Genomic DNA, 15,881 nt, shown 5'->3' with positions numbered 1-15,881 from the left:
CATTCAACTTTCTTCTTTAGTTAAACAATAGCGACTTCCTTTTCACTCTATGCACTCTTCATCTTAGAGTTCGAGCGCAGGAAGCCTGAGATCGGATCATGATTTTCGTATGGTGTTTGATTCATACTTGGACTTCACTAAAAAATAAAAACCAATTAAAAAAAAGAGAGAGATTAAGTGGAGCCCAGGTGTTGATAAAATATTGTATGATAATGAACTTGATCCGGACTCATAAAAACCTAGTTTGAACTGGTAAAATTGGTTGGATCAAACCGAAAATAACTTGATCAAATTGTAATTGGGCTGTTTTCGGTTTGAGATATTATGACCCCAAAACCAGATTAAGTCGCATAGGAAACTAAACGAAACCATAACCAAACTAAAAAGAAACCAAAACCGACTCATAAAAAATCAGGTTTTTGTGTAATTTTATATAAATTTTCATGGTAAACCGAACAAAAATTCGATCAAAGTTGAAATCAACTCGATTACAAACAGATAGAAAGAAAAAGTCGAATTAAAGTCAAACCGAACCAATACCAAAATCAAAACTAAAACAGATATTTCCTTATTGGTTTGGTTTCGATTTCATCATTCCCACATGAAATCAACTGAATCCAGACCAAAGCCGGACCAAACCGACTTATTGACCCCCCTGTCCATGACCCTAGTGGGGGATGACTCAGCATTCTATATATAAAGCTTAGGGTCGATAGCTTGTAACAACGCATGCATACTTTGGCATTTGAATCCCATATCACATGTGATATGGTTTCCATTGGAATCTTTCCTATTGAGATTGGACCCTATATGGAACCATACCATCTTTCAATGGTTTCTATATAGAGATCAATTGAGAATGATTCTCTACCTTGTATATCCTTCATGACTAGGGTTATTTATTTGACCTATATATTGTAATATTGTAATCTCCAAAAACACAATCAATGAAACAAAATATTCTTTGAATTGTTAGCTTGGAATTCCCTACAGCCGTTTCCATAGAGATCTTGTGTTTTGAGTTTGGAAAGAGTATCCAAGGGAGTTGGATAGACAAGGAATTAAAGATATTTTGACATCTTGTGAGTTAACACCATGGGAAGTCTTACTAACAACAACTGGCCTAGTTTTACTCTCTGCAACTACATATGGTAGGTGATTAATGCATCTATTTTAAAATCTTTCAAGATATTTATTTTTTTGATGGAAAAATCTTTTAAAATCATGAAAATATTAATGTGAAACTACTCTCAATGTTGTTGCTAGCTGTTCCAAACGCCACTTTATAGTAGTTTACCTCTATATATTTATGAATCTTTGCAGTCATCTTCTACTCTCATTCAGCTTTCTTCTTTGGTTAGACAATGGCAACTTCCTTTTCACTCTATGCAATCTTCATTTTCTTCTTTTTAACCTTCTTATCATCCATTACCACCGCTGACGCAAATTCTAAACACCCGTTATTCGCCTTTGATCTCATCCACCGCGATTCTCCTCTTTCTCCACTCTATAATTCTGATTCCACTTTTTGGGACAAATCTGAGAGATTATATGAAAGCTCAATTGCACGCAATGCATACATAGCTTCCAATAGAAGATTAGGTAAGTCCCATGATGTTAATGTTGATAATTTCCTCTTCCTTGCAAAATTCTCCTTTGGCTCACCATGGGTTGATGTCTTCGCGGTCATTGATTCCGGTAGTGATCTTTTATGGATCCAATGCAACCCTTCCGAGAATCAGAAGCCACAGACTTGATCAATCTATGATCACACCAAGTCAAAAACCTTTACCAACGTATCATGCGGCTCTTTGAATTGCATGTCAGATCATGATACGTATTGTGATGCCAATAATGTGTGTCGGTACCGTAACTATTATGTTGATGGGAGTTATACCAATGGCTTTCTTGGCACCGATTCAATAATGCTCACTAACCCTGATGGAAGTAGGGTAGCCTTAGAAGTGACCTTTGGTTGTGGTATTGACAACAACAACTCCTCTCAAGGCCATTTGCCTGGAGTATTAGGCCTTTCTGCAACCAATTTGTCACTGGTTTCTCAGTTTAAAAGTGATGTACCCCAACAATTTTCTTATTGCTTGGGCAATGCAAGTGATCCTTCTTCTAAAGGTAATGTGATCATTGGTCCATATGCAGAAACCAGTGGCAAAACTACTCCCATCACATTTGATAACCATTATCATGTCAATCCAATTGAAATTGAAGTGGGATCTCAAAGTCTTAATCTTTCTCCAAAGCTATTTGGTCCTCCTGGGAATGTGATCTTAGATAGTGGCACCATATACACATTTTTACCACCAAAAGTATATAAGAAACTATCAGATGTTATATCTCAGACAATCAAAAGCTTCAAGGTTACACCAATACCACCTCCAAGACCAGGGATGTCATGCTACAGTGGAAATATTGGCAGAGACTTGAATGGATTTCCAACTGTGACAATTCGTTTTCAAGGAGAAGCGGAGCTGGTTTTAGAGAGATGGAGTATTTTCATCAATGATGGGAAGGAAAGATTTTGCTTGGCTTTCGCTTCTACTGGTGGTTCCATTAAGAGAAGCATTATTGGTGCCATGGCTCAACAGTTTCACAATTTTGGGTTTCATATTGATACCAAGCAATTGTCTATTATCCGTTCTGTTTGCTCAATTATCCCATACTAAACTATGCAATTAATTAATATTTTCCTTTTTGTTCTCTATTTCATGATGGGTATAAATAAGATGATTTAATATTTTTAGAGAATTCTCAGTTTGTTTCATTCTTTGTATCGGTGTGTAAATACTAGGGGTGTCAATTGGTTGCTTTGGATTGGTTTTGGTGGTTTTGGTATAGTTTCATTGGTTTATTTGTGTGAGAATCAGTGAAATCAAAACATGAATTGCTTTAGATCAGTTTTTTTTTTTAGTTTCATCGGTTTAGTTTCAGTGTGAGAATGAGTGAAATCAAAACATGGACTAATAGAAAGGTGCACTGGTTTCGATCGAAGAAGACCAAAGATAGAATCCATGTCGTGCAAATCTTGGTCTAGGTAATCTTAGGAAAAAGATTCAGAGATATGCCTTGCCTGGATTAAGATCTATAACTTGTTCTACTTCCAGGAAATGTTCAAAACAGGAAACTTACAACAATACAACGCTGCATTCTCTGAAGACTGAAGAACAAGAAGAGATCTATCAAGAGAGATTTATCTGAGAGAAAATCTTAATTGTTACATCCAATCACAAACTAGACGAAAGTTGCTCCTTTTCCATGGGGATTTACCCATCACAGAGATGAACAATTCATATTGCCCTTTTTCACTCAATCCAGAAACAAGATCGGACGTTATTCCGGTTCATCTCTAACATTGGAATGCTAGATTCCTATCCTATGCTGGTAGGCTGGTGTTTATTAAATCAGTCACACAGAGTTCTTACAACTATTGGACTAACCCAAGGGGGTATCACAGTTGGTGAGCAATGAACTTGGTATGAGCCTTAAACTCGGACGTCCTAAGTTCGACTTCCACTAGACACACATTAGGCCACTCACACAGGGGTTTTTAGTGCTCTTCACTGCTTTCAAATATAAAAGTTGAATGGTTCTCATTCAACCCCGGTATGACTTAGTTCATGAGGTTGTGGGGTCAATATGGGCCCATGGGACTAGTTAGTCCAAAGGCTTGGATACCGGTTGTTAGTAAAAAAAAAAAAATCATGATGAGTGCCTTTCTGTGGAAAAACACTCACAATAACAAAATCATTCACACCATCAACTGGGCATCAATATGCCCCTCCAAATGAGAGGAGGCTTAGGTTAAAAAGAATCAAAGTTGTAAATTTTGCAAGGGGGATTTTAAAGCTCATTTGAACATTGGTATCTAAGAGTAAGATTTTAGGGGTTGATTGGATGTACTTTAAATACATTAAGGAGGATTCTATTTGGACAATCTATTGTCCCCTACATGCCACTTGGTTTTGGCCTAAAATATTAAAGTATAGACATTTGATAGCTTTTGTTATCAAAGCAAGGCTGGATGGTGGCTCTATTACCCTTATTAAGATAATCTCTAGTATTTTAATAAGAATGCGATTGCCATCGAAATCAAAGGAGAACACATTTTCCCTATTTATTGGGATTCTTATTTTTTTATTTATTTATTCGAATCTTGTAAATATTTAAAAGATAAAGTTGTGTCAAGATTCTAGCTTACGTGAATTTGGAGTCCCACTTCACTTACGTGAAGATTCATTGGACTCCTACTACTCATACGATCACCTGATTGTATGAGGAAGCATCCAACACCTGTTTTTTTGCTTCTAAATATAACTCTCTTCATCCATGTATGACAGAAAATGGAAAAGGTATTGGATGTTCACTCGTACAACTAGGTGATTGTATGAGCAGTGGATCCATTCTCTGTTTCCTACAATTAGCAGGGTTCTTTCTCTTTATAATATATTATTCTTTTTTTTTTTTTTTTTTTTTGTGAGAGCAATAATTGTCAAAAAGGAAAACAGAGGCGATTAGTTATGTAGTAGTAAGATTTTAAAAATCAGATCGGATCCATCAAGATTACTTGGATTGGATCGGTATCGGCCAAGGCAATGATACCAATCCACTAGTGAAGTATAAAGACAAAAAGGTACAAGGTTTAAAATATATATGAAAAAAAAAAATGGTAATCGGTACAATCCAATCCAATACCGATCCCGATCGGCAGATACCCATTACGAGTTTTAAAAGCCGGCTGTGACTACCACCGAAAAAAAAAAAAAAAAAAAGAGGAGAAATGAAAGAAACCGAAGAAAAAGGAGGAAAGAGGAAAGGGCGGCATCGAAGGAAAAAGAGGGAGAGGGAGAGGGAGAGGGAGAGTAGAAAAGAGAGGTAGTTAGGGTAGGTGTAGAAGGAAAAAGGGAGTGTTGCGGCAATTGGTAGAAGAGAAGAAAGAGAGCTAGAGGGAACATAGGAAGAATAAGAGTGAAAGAAGGGACCGAGAAAGTGTGAGTGACGAAAAAAGAGAGAGAAAATAGGAGGGGAAGTGAAGAATTAATAAGGGGAGAGAAAAGCGGAGAAAACAATGAGGAAAATAGGGGTGTAAGTAAAATTCCCTGACAATGAGAGGACTCCGCCCAGTGGATCCATTCATTAGGCAACTTCAATGCGTGGAAGCATCTTTAGCCCACAATGGTGGGGAGTATGGTCATTTCGAATATGCCTGTGTCTAAACATAAGCAACACCAGACTAGCAGCGTTCTTTTTCCGTATATTATATTATTCATATAAACTCCTGTGCCTCGACCTTATATGACCCTCTCTCGTTCTCACTCTCATTCTCATTCAGCTTTCTTGTTTACATTCCTTCCACAATGACCACTGCCGTTTTAGTCTATGAACTCTTCATCTTTTTATCCTTCACCATTTTCATATCTTCACCTTGCTTAACCATCGACAGCATTACTGCTACAAATCCTAAACACCCCCGATTCGCAGTTGATTTCATACACCATGACTCTCCACTTTCTCCATTCTATAATCCCAATACCACTTTTTGGGACAAAGCTGCGAGGTTATATGAAAGCTCAATTGCACGCCATGCCTATATATCTTCCAAAAGAGTTGACAAATACAGAACTGATCTTATTCTTGATCACTATTGGTATCTAGCAAAGGTCACAATTGGTGAACCAATGGTTGATGTCTTCACTGTCTTTGATACTGGTAGTCATCTGTTATGGATCCAATGCAGACCTTGCCAGCATTGTATGCCACAGATTAGTAACATCTATGATCGTACCAAGTCAAGAACTTATGACACCTTAACATGCGGTTTAGATGATTGCGAATTAGCTCCCGGTATGGGTTGCGATAGCAATAATCGGTGTACTTACAACATTTCATATGTTGATAAAAGTTATAGCCATGGCTATCTTGCTAAAGAGATCCTATCATTCAAGGACTCTGAAGGAGATGTAATGGATACTGTAAGGGATGTGACATTTGGTTGTGGCTTTAACAACCACATTACAGTTGGTGACCTATTTGATGGAATTCTAGGGCTTGCTGAGATCGATTTGTCACTGCTCTCTCAATTACGTTCCATTACAAAACCAAAATTCTCTTATTGTATGGGCAACATAAGTGATCCATCTTCCAAAGGAAATCTGATCATGGGTGAAGATTCACATATATCTGGCTTCTCTACTCCCTTCAATAATGATGATGGGTATTACAGAATCAAGATTGCTGTCATTAAAGTCGGATCACTAAGTCTTGATATTCCAAGAGGAGCATTCAATCCATATGGGAATGTGATCTTAGATAGTGGCACAGTATACACATTTCTACCACCAGAAGTACATGATTTGATATTAACTGCAATATCAAAGGCAATGGAAAGATTTGAGGTCCAACCAATTCCACCAAGACAAATAGGGGAGTTATGCTATAAGGGAAGTATTGGAGAGGATTTAAATGGATTTCCTACTATGACCATCCGTTTTAAAGGAAATGCTGAACTTGTTTTAGAGAGATGGAGTATTTTCATCCAAGTAGATTATTCAAATTTTTGCTTAGCTTTCCTTCCTACTGATGGTCGCAATGAGCCAAGCATGATTGGTACTATGGCTCAACAGTTCTACAATTTTGGGTTTGATCTTGATGGAAAACAATTGTCTATAATCCGTTCTGTTTGCATTTACTAAGAAACATTGCTTTTTGGTTTTCTCTTTACTTCTGTATTAATAAAAACAAAATGAGAGGAAGTTCTCTTGCATAATGGGTAGAGGGCCTTGTGTGCTTGTGTCCTTTGTATGTCATAATCCTTGAATGTGTAATAGACCTCTTTTGTTTTTTGGCCAACGACAGGTATCAAGTCTTTGGCCTGCCTACCGAGTCATATTGGGAAATGAGAACTATCCAACTTTCACTGAAAGCAGTGAAGAGCACTGAGCACCTTGTGCGATTGGCCCCAAGGAGGTAAGAGGTGATTGGCCCCAAAGAGGTAAGAGGAGTTGAACTCAAATCGACATGATTCTTGAGACGAAGGCCCCTTACCAACTCGGCTATCCCATTGGGGTTATGTAATGGACTTCTTTTACTAATGTATTTTAAATGGAAAAAAAAATTCCCACAAGCACAAATTACAATATGCCTTATGACAATGGGACCTCATGTATGATACCATTCCTTACACTGTTATTGTTGTGATATGGGAAATTCCCCCAACACTCGTGGCATGGGGAACCCTCTTTCTGTATTATACCAATGTAATTTTGCACCCAAGTCATGCGAGGGACGGCCCAACCTAAGCCAAACTTCCCCAATTGACCCCGCCCAATATGTGGCTTTAGTTTCCCAAGTTTAATTTTTATCAAAAAAAAAAAAAATCTCAAAATTAATTGATAAATAAATAAGTGAACTGAAAAACAGTAAAGAGCATAGGTTTTGTATTATAAGATTGTCCTTGATCCCATGTGGGTGTGCAAGAACAACATGAGAGGAAACATGTTGCCTATTTTTTGCATAGGCACTTTAGCATATGGAATACTGGCAAACGTTTTTCAATCAAAATATAACAGCAATGGTTGAGGAAAAATGACCTTAAAGATAACTTTGTCTTATAGTGGTTGGGTCTCATGGTTTCTTGCAATAGATTCCTTTTTCTTTATCAAGGAATTTTATTTTTATTTATTTATTTATTATTATTTTTTTTTAAATATCCCTCATAATGATCCTAAAGTTAATTGGGCTAGTGTTTTTTTTTTTCCTTCTAACATCCCTCAACATTCATTTTTTCCTTCTAGATGCTTAAGGGATGCCCTCCGTACCACAGATCAGCTCATCAAAAAAACAGATCCAAGTAAGGCCTTTCTATTGTTTTTTTGAGAGGGACTAGAGAATTGCGATCATATTTTGAGTGAATAATCAATTTAATCATCAAAAGTGGAGGAAAAGAAAAGAGCCCCTTACAAGAAAGGCTCGGGGAAGCTATAAAGAAAAAAAATTATACATCCACGAACCAAATCACCATTAAGAAGTGGAAGCAATGGAAGCCGCAAGCTGAGTTGTAAAACACAAGAAGAAACCATAAACCTATTGTAGTGAGTGTCATTACAGGAGTCTTTGAATGGTTAACCCTTCCCTTACCACAAATGAGATTGATTCATAGATTTGGTGGAAATAATTAGGTTATACTCCACTTCAACCTCCATTCGGTAAAATTATGGAAGTAGCTCCATGGGTGGAAAGGCATCTACATTTTCACCCTTAAAGTGTTAACTTTTCCAAGGGAAAGAAAGGAACATGATTAAGGATCGTGGTCACATCTAGGAGATGGTCTTAAGCCGTGGACAAAACAACACCCAAGATAATGGAGGACTTAGAACAATTCCCAATTTTTTCTCTCTTCATCAAAATGCACCAAGACTATGTTTGGTTGCCAAGATAATGATAATACATAGTTTTCTGAAAAAATAAAAAATTCATAAGCATAAATCTCCTTGGCGGTCACCAATATGGACATTAATACCTATATCTATAACTTGAGAGGATTTCATTCCAGATAAGATTGGGGTTAAGGTATTTATTTCAACCTACCTTTCATATTTAATAGCTCGTCTAAGCTCTAAACTGTTAAGTTTGTCTCGAATTCTTGACCCGTTTTGAAGATTGACCTGATCCGACATATTTTGGTGGCGACTCGAATGGGAATTTTTCTGAGATCTGTGATGGAAGCAGAGGGCTTGGGCCGACCGGATCGACCGTGACCCGATGGGTCGAACCATTATTTGGAGTATATATATATAATGTACTGTTGCTTGTTGAGAGTCATTGTATTCTAGGGTTTTCACGAAGCTAGGGTTTCAGGGCGAGTTTTTCCTCGCCGCTACTAGGGTGTAATCTTTCTTCTGCATAGTGAATCATCTTCTTCTTCGCCCGAGGACGTAGCACACCACCCTGGTGTGTGAACCTCGTTAAATCTCTGTGTCGTACGGATCTATTGTCTCTCTTTATTCGTGTTTCTTGGTGTTTGATCTAACATAAACTAATAATAATAAAAAGAAAAAGTTGAGAACGTTGACCACATGCAGCAAACTTGTGGGAGTAGCATCTATCTCTCTCTTTTCCCTTTGACCCCCTCCTGTATATGATGCCCTGTCTCTCACCCCCATTGGCGCTGCTTGCTAACGTGTGGCATGCGGGTGGCGTGCCTATCTCTATCCCTATATATAGCAACATAATACATATAATTATGCCCATTCTCTAAGTCTTGAATGCCTATTCCCAATTCCTTGGGTTTTATAAAGAAATAATGTAATATTCAAAACATATTGATAAATATTTACATATTATGTTGAGACATATGTGGAAAACATATGCCCTTTGATTGGATGTCATTGCACCTCCTCTGATTGATCTTGTACTGATGCAATAACCACGCAATCAGGTAACGATCCCAATCCTAATGATAATAATTGTTTAAAAAACCTAGAAGGATTGACTTTTGGTCTGGCATGGGCTGCAATGAAGTCAACCAAGCGCAACCATGCTACACACTTCGATGGATCCAGAGACTGACCTGGGTCAAGGAATATTTGGGCTGTACAGGCTTTGCTTGTCTTGGCTGAGCCAAGAGCCCAACCTGGCTGTTGTTCCATATCGATCCAGTTAAAGCCTAACATTCATTAAAATAGCCTGGGACTTGGATAATTTATCATGGACTGAGAACTCGGGACAATAATTTCTTGAGCTCAACCCTTAATGTCTGGAATGTTAACGTTGAGGGTTGATGTCTTTCATGCTAGATATTGTAAGTACTCAAAATGGAAGATAAATTCATATGAGATTGGATAGTTGCTTTGACCAAACAAATAACCTAGGGGTGTCAAAAAAGCCCGATCAGCCCTAGTCCTTCCGAACCCGTCTTAATCCACCGTGAGCCCGAACAAGGCTTGGGCTAAGGTTTCATCCCATTGATCTAGTGACCTAGGGTTGAGAATTTCAGGCCCAAGCCGGGTTGGTTGGGCCTGGGTTGAGGCCTCAACCTAACCCAACCATGTATATTAAGTACATAATAATATAAATATGTTAATAATTATAAATGGATACTTGTAGAAAATGATCTGTAAAAAGTCTTTGTTTTCCACAATCTACATATAGACGTCCACAATCTACAAATACATGGAAACCTGGGTCTTTAGCCTTTGCAAAGCATGGAGATCAAGCAACGAGTAACCAAAAGTACAGATGGACTGGGTTGGGCTAAGCCTAGCTTAATCAGGGTCCATCAGAGTTGGGCCTGGGTTGAGCATCTCAGCCCGACCTAAGGCCAACTAGGCTTGGGTTAAGTTAAGAGACCTTAGGGTTGGACTAGGATTCTAAAACCCAGCCAACCCGGCCCATTGACACCCCTCAAATAACCTGTAAAAAAAATAAATTAACAAATAAATAAATAAAAATAAAAATCTTTAAGCACAATAGAAGAAATTCTAATCTGACAAAGCTAAACCAGTCCTTGTGTATCATCCACATAGTTATAGAATTGACCATACAAACCATATTAATTAAATATAAGATAATAGAAGTCTGTAAGCACAATGTAGCAGATAATTGTGTTGGACAATCAGCCCATTCACAGAGAACAAGACAAGCAGAAATAACAGGCACGATGCAAAGACACAGAAATTACAAGAAAAAGAAGATTACAACTCACACCCATTACCCTTCCCAACACTGAAGATTGATTCCACTCTACAAGGAATCTCACACACAGTACTATTTCCACAAATATTCTAAAAATGGAAACACATATCAAGATGTACACACGAGAATTCCTACAAGTGACCACAAAACCCAACTCGAGCTCTGTATGCTCTAGTTACTTTGTCAACATTTCTCCATTTTTGAAAGGGATAAGAACAAATTGTACATTCAACTATTCTTCAGAAGAGCCAAGATTTGTACTTGAACTTGGCAACTGAGAAATTATCTTTTGTAATGATACTGCTTCCTCATACATCATTGGATCAGTGTTGCAAACTTAAGAAATTATCTTTGGATCAGTGTTGAAAACTTAAGAAATTATCTTTTCTAATGAACTACTTGTTGCCCTGGAAAATCACAGCATAAGACTAATGACTTTTGTTTAAATTAAGAAATTTTCTTTTCTATACACTTTGTCAATCATGTTCTTTCAGCAATGCCAGTAATAACATAGTATTATCATTTCATCAAAAATAAATTATAAATTGCTTAAAAACAAGGGAAATTTACAGCGTCACCACCTAGAGAATGTCACTATTAGAGAAACACCCCCTGTATAATACCAAATTATACTTAGACCCCCTGCCGTCAGTCATTGTTACGGGATATACCTTATATGTTGATGTCAACTACTGTATATTTTTTTAAATACCAAAATGCTCTTGCAAAAGGTAATGTATCTATTATACCCATCTAACCCTTCTTCCCCAAATTGTTTTCCCCTTCTTCTTAACCCTAACCCTTCTTCTTCTCTCAACTGTAACTCTCTTCTCATTTTTTTACTAAAGATTACATAAACTACAAAGGCAAATCTAATGGCTCAGAATGAAGGGATTCTATTTCGAAGTCCAACTTTCCTGTAAACCAATCTACAAGAGTACAATAAATCATAAAGAAACACAGTTCCGGAAACAATTCTTTTCCTCCTTTGAGATGAATGGCATCCCTTCAAAAACAATTTATTACAGCAGTCACCTCTTACAAAATTTTCGTGCAATAATAGAAATGAAAATCAGAATAAATAATCAGCCTCATATACATTGTTCTATAATGCAGATCCACTACCCTTCATATGACCGTCCTCGAGCTGCTTTCCAGCGAATATCAGACGCTATTGGTCCGGGGGGGATTCCCTCTTTATCCTAGATCTTAGCCTTAACCTTGTTGATAGTATCCGAGCTGTCAACCTCGAGGGTTATGGTCTTCCCAGTGAGGGTCTTAACGAAGATTTGCATCTTGACCTTTGAAGGAGTACATAAACTTTGATTGCTCCTTCCACCATATCTAATGCTTTTTAAGGGGACAAACATGTGTTTTAATCAATAGGGTCCACAATCATTTTAACTCCTCACTTAACGATGGACGGCAGGGTGTCTAAGTGTAATTTGGTACTATACAGGGGTGTCTCTCTAATAGTGACATTCTCTAGAGGGTGGCGTTGTAAATTATCCTAAAAACAATAATACAAATACCTTAACAATATTTTGACATAAAATTAAACAGTAAATTGAGGAAGGATTGACTCCCTATTGAGCTTGGATGTTTCTTTAATAGATCTGAGATTTACCTGTCGGCTCTTCACTAGCTTCTTTTATGAGATATCTGTTGGTACTCTATCCAGATTTCAGGAATACCTGCTATCTTACACCATTCATTTCCTTCTTCCTTCCGGCACTGTTCTTCGAGTTTCGCACATTCAGTAATGGTCAGTGATTGAAGACTTTCCGGTAACCTTTAACCTGGAAAAGATTGGATTTCGGGACAAAGTGTAATTCTCAAATGTTTAAGAGATTTGAGATTCGCCAACTCTGGAAGAGTAGCCAGCTTTGGGCATTCAACGATAGTAAGTTCATGAAGACTAGGCATGTCATCTTCCTTGATTGTTGTCCATTCCTCCAAGCAAGGCATTCCATCAATTTCTAGTACCTCTAATTTTAAGAAAGCACCATAAAACTCATGGTTTATCTCTTTCAATTTATACATTTCATGTATGTACAATGACATGAGGGAAGGGAGTTCTCCAAGGTCTGGAAGGGTGCAATTGCAGTTCCTTAGGTGGATAACTTTAAATCTGTAGAATTTTTCCGATGACAACCAATTTGGAAAGCTCTCACCACCATACCTTATTTTCTTTAAATGTTCAATTGAGAGATCTGGCCCAATAAGATTAAATTTTGTCGCACCTTTACTCTGATGATCTCCATTGGAACTCCAGCTTGTGAATTGTATCCATATCACCTAATTGAGCTTCAACGTTTCTAGATTATAGAGTTTATTCACTGATTCTGGCAATTTTCTCATTCGGGTGTTTGAGACATCAAGGTATCGTAAATGTCTCAAGTTGCAAAAAAAGGTTGGCAACTCCTTGATTTCTGTAGAACTCAAATCCAACATTCTTAGAATCTCAATTTCACAAACAAATTGTGAGGAACATGCTTGATGGAGCTTCCACACTCATTCTGCAATTTAAGAGTGCGTAACAACTCTGCTTCACAAAAGCTTTCAAATTTTATTTTTTATTTTTTATTTTTTATTTTTTATTTATTATTTATTATTATTATTTTTTTTTTTATGAAACATAAAAGCTTTCAAATATTTTCATATCAAAGTCGTAAATTTTATCATCAAGCAACAATGTGGAATATAAAGTCACTGAAGTTATCTGAAGTTATCTTTTTTGGTCCACCATCCTCCATTATAGCATATTCATTTGAACAGTCTTGTTTTATTAGCTCATAAACATCCTTATGAACTCTATATGTTGACTCATAATTCTCCCTTAACTAATACGTATATCATTGGTTTTCTAGGTAAATCACCTTCACATCCTGCCCAAATAAATTGTAATGCTGAACGACTTGGAGTTATGACAAGGATGATAATTTGCAGTGGAGCATATCCTAAAATCTAAAAAATCTCTTCAGAAAAATGACAGAGATGCTAGGTAATTCAACATACTATACTATAATAATTCATTCACAGAACAACAGAATATGGAAAAGATACAGGCATACAAACATTGTTAAAACAGAACCTCATACATAGATGTATTCTTTTAATTATAATTTTCTTACATGTCCTTGATGTTGATTTCAGAATAGGATACAAACCAAGAAGCTAGTAGGGAAACTTGATGAAAGTATTCTGGCTAACCATCCATCTAAACTATTACAAGGCTACCACAAAGTCAAGAAAGCCAAGGAACCGTTCTGACCACCAAAACCAAAGCCTATACTTGTCTTCAGAGAGAGGGGGGAGGGGAGAAAAGAAAAGAAATACAAGAGCTACAAAGTATAAATCTTGCATTTATAGCACACCCTCTTTTGTTGAAGCACAGCTTATATTCACCTCAGGCCTAGAAACAAGTAAGAAGAGTAAAGCCATTAGATAGATGGAACATACATATCACACATAAAACATGTAAAAGCAAACTTAAAACAGCAAGAAAAAACCTTGATTAACTACACAGTAATGTTAAGGCTCCATACCAGGGGCTGAATATAGTCATTTACACTGGAAAAAGCAAAGGTATTAGTTCAAGTACTAGCCTTGTTAGCAATGTTGTTGGAGAGCCAGTTCAACCCCTCAAAAAGGCCCTCTCCAGAGGTTGCACAAGTACTCTGGATGTACCTGAAAAAATTAAAAAGATCATAGTAAACCATTGGAAAATATTTCCTCCAAAAAAGAATAAGAAAAAAAAAATTGACTACAATAATATCAATTAGTGAGATGCAAACCAGAAATGCATTTTACCAATGACGTTGGCAGAGAGAGAGAAGGCCAAGCTTATAAGTGATCTCCGCAGCTTTCATTGCATTAAGAAGATCTTGCTTGTTAAGCAACACAGCATCTTACAACTCATCCTGAAACCAGAAAGTATCAAAACCAGTCCACTAATAAAGGAATGACGGAATTATAGCAGGCATCTTAGAAAGGTTTAGAAGAAGGTAACTTTTCATGCCATATACCAGCTATGATACCATCCATCCACTATGCCACACACACACACACACACACAAACAGAGAGAGAGAGAGAGAAAAGGATTTTTACCCTTAATCGTCATGACTTTAGTCCTCAACCTAATACAAAAAAGAAAAAAAATAAATCAAGATAAATTCTACATTTATGGTCTTAAAGGAAAAAACCCTGGTTACTAAACATTTACCTCTAGTTCTATTCATTCTTATCATTGTTGTAGTAGAACAAATCATTTTCATTTGTTTGTACTTGAGAAGTTCAGTGGGGACTGCCTGTTTGGGGGCAGGGCCATGCTCAATTCCTGAGACACGGCTAGGAAATTTAAGTGAGCATATGGTCTCTCCCAAGTCTACAACACTTGGGCTTATTTGAACAAACATGAGAGTCTTGCAGTCTCCTCCTGTATTTTAGGTTCAGATTAGTCTTAAACAGTCAATAGAGGAGAATATGATAATGTGACATCTCATGAACTGACCTAAATAGACCCTTACTAACCAAGGATCAAATAAATATGTTATTTATGAAAAAGGATTCTGGAATTTTAGTCACAAAACGCAACTAAATGTGAAATGAATGTTTTAGCCATTTTCATTTAGAAAATGAAAGACCTCCAAAGGCTTATAAATGATAAAATGGTATTCTATGTATAAGGATAGATTCTTCTTCCCCCAATTCTTTTAAGAGAGAAAGGGGGAGGTACAATCTGTAAGAAGATGAAACAAGATGCTGCATCCCCCGTTTCAGATATTTTTATAAACTTAGTCAAATCAAGGGCCTTGATTTGGCTAATTTGGATAATTTTTCCATTAAATAGTTCATGGACTGGACGTCCATAGGAATAAGATATTCTAGGAATTGTTGAATGATAGACTGAGACTCCCAAAACAGAGGAGCATATATCCATGGACTCCCCTATCCTAGAGTATAAAATGCAAATCACAGAGTATGGAATAAATTCCAAAAGAGAAGAAGAAAAGAAGTTCACCTAGAGAGCTCTGCAGAAAATGGGTGAGCTTTGAGCTCCTATAAGGTACATGGCCTGTCCTGTTTTCCAGAGCAGAGAGTAGTAAAACAAACAGATTTAAGAGTTGCAGTCGCCTAAACTTCTTTTTTTTTTTTTTTTGGGGGGGGGGGGGGG

General features: G+C 37.1%; 2 protein-coding genes and 1 long non-coding RNA gene across 3 annotated transcripts in view; 2 read left to right on the top strand and 1 right to left on the bottom strand.

The window, feature by feature from the left end:
- Window positions 1-1,357: 1,357 nt before the first annotated feature.
- On the top strand, window positions 1,358-2,724 carry LOC122066586 (probable aspartic protease At2g35615). Its single transcript, XM_042630415.1, has 2 exons — window positions 1,358-1,748; window positions 1,779-2,724. Exons 1-2 carry the CDS (start codon window positions 1,365-1,367, stop codon window positions 2,679-2,681), a joined length of 1,287 nt encoding a protein of 428 aa, XP_042486349.1. The 5' UTR covers window positions 1,358-1,364; the 3' UTR covers window positions 2,682-2,724.
- A 2,645-nt stretch (window positions 2,725-5,369) lies between these two features.
- On the top strand, window positions 5,370-6,704 carry LOC122066585 (probable aspartic protease At2g35615). Its single transcript, XM_042630414.1, has one exon. It carries the CDS (start codon window positions 5,370-5,372, stop codon window positions 6,702-6,704), a length of 1,335 nt encoding a protein of 444 aa, XP_042486348.1.
- Window positions 6,705-14,310: 7,606 nt separating this feature from the next.
- The window catches only part of LOC122066587, a 4,944-nt gene continuing 3,373 nt past the window's right edge, over window positions 14,311-15,881 (bottom strand). Inside the window, exons 4-5 of the long non-coding RNA XR_006136401.1 lie at window positions 14,518-14,627; window positions 14,311-14,394 (exon numbers count right to left, since the gene is read on the bottom strand). This is a non-coding gene — a long non-coding RNA (uncharacterized LOC122066587). The remainder of the gene's footprint in view (window positions 14,395-14,517; window positions 14,628-15,881) is intronic.

The sequence above is a fragment of the Macadamia integrifolia genome, unplaced genomic scaffold (assembly GCF_013358625.1).
Source record: "Macadamia integrifolia cultivar HAES 741 unplaced genomic scaffold, SCU_Mint_v3 scaffold2478, whole genome shotgun sequence".
In the NCBI taxonomy this organism is placed as follows: Eukaryota; Viridiplantae; Streptophyta; class Magnoliopsida; order Proteales; family Proteaceae; genus Macadamia; species Macadamia integrifolia.
Note: the sequence above shows the minus strand (reverse complement) of the source record. Positions and strands in the feature narration are given on the sequence as shown.

Coding starts and splice junctions, on each gene's coding strand:
- LOC122066585 (XM_042630414.1), top strand. CDS start 5,370: ATGACCACTGCCGTTTTAGTCTATGAACTCTTCATCTTTTTATCCTTC.
- LOC122066586 (XM_042630415.1), top strand. CDS start 1,365: ATGGCAACTTCCTTTTCACTCTATGCAATCTTCATTTTCTTCTTTTTA. Junction 1,749..1,778: donor CTTCCGAGAATCAGAAGCCA/CAGACTTGATCA, acceptor GATCACACCAAG/TCAAAAACCTTTACCAACGT.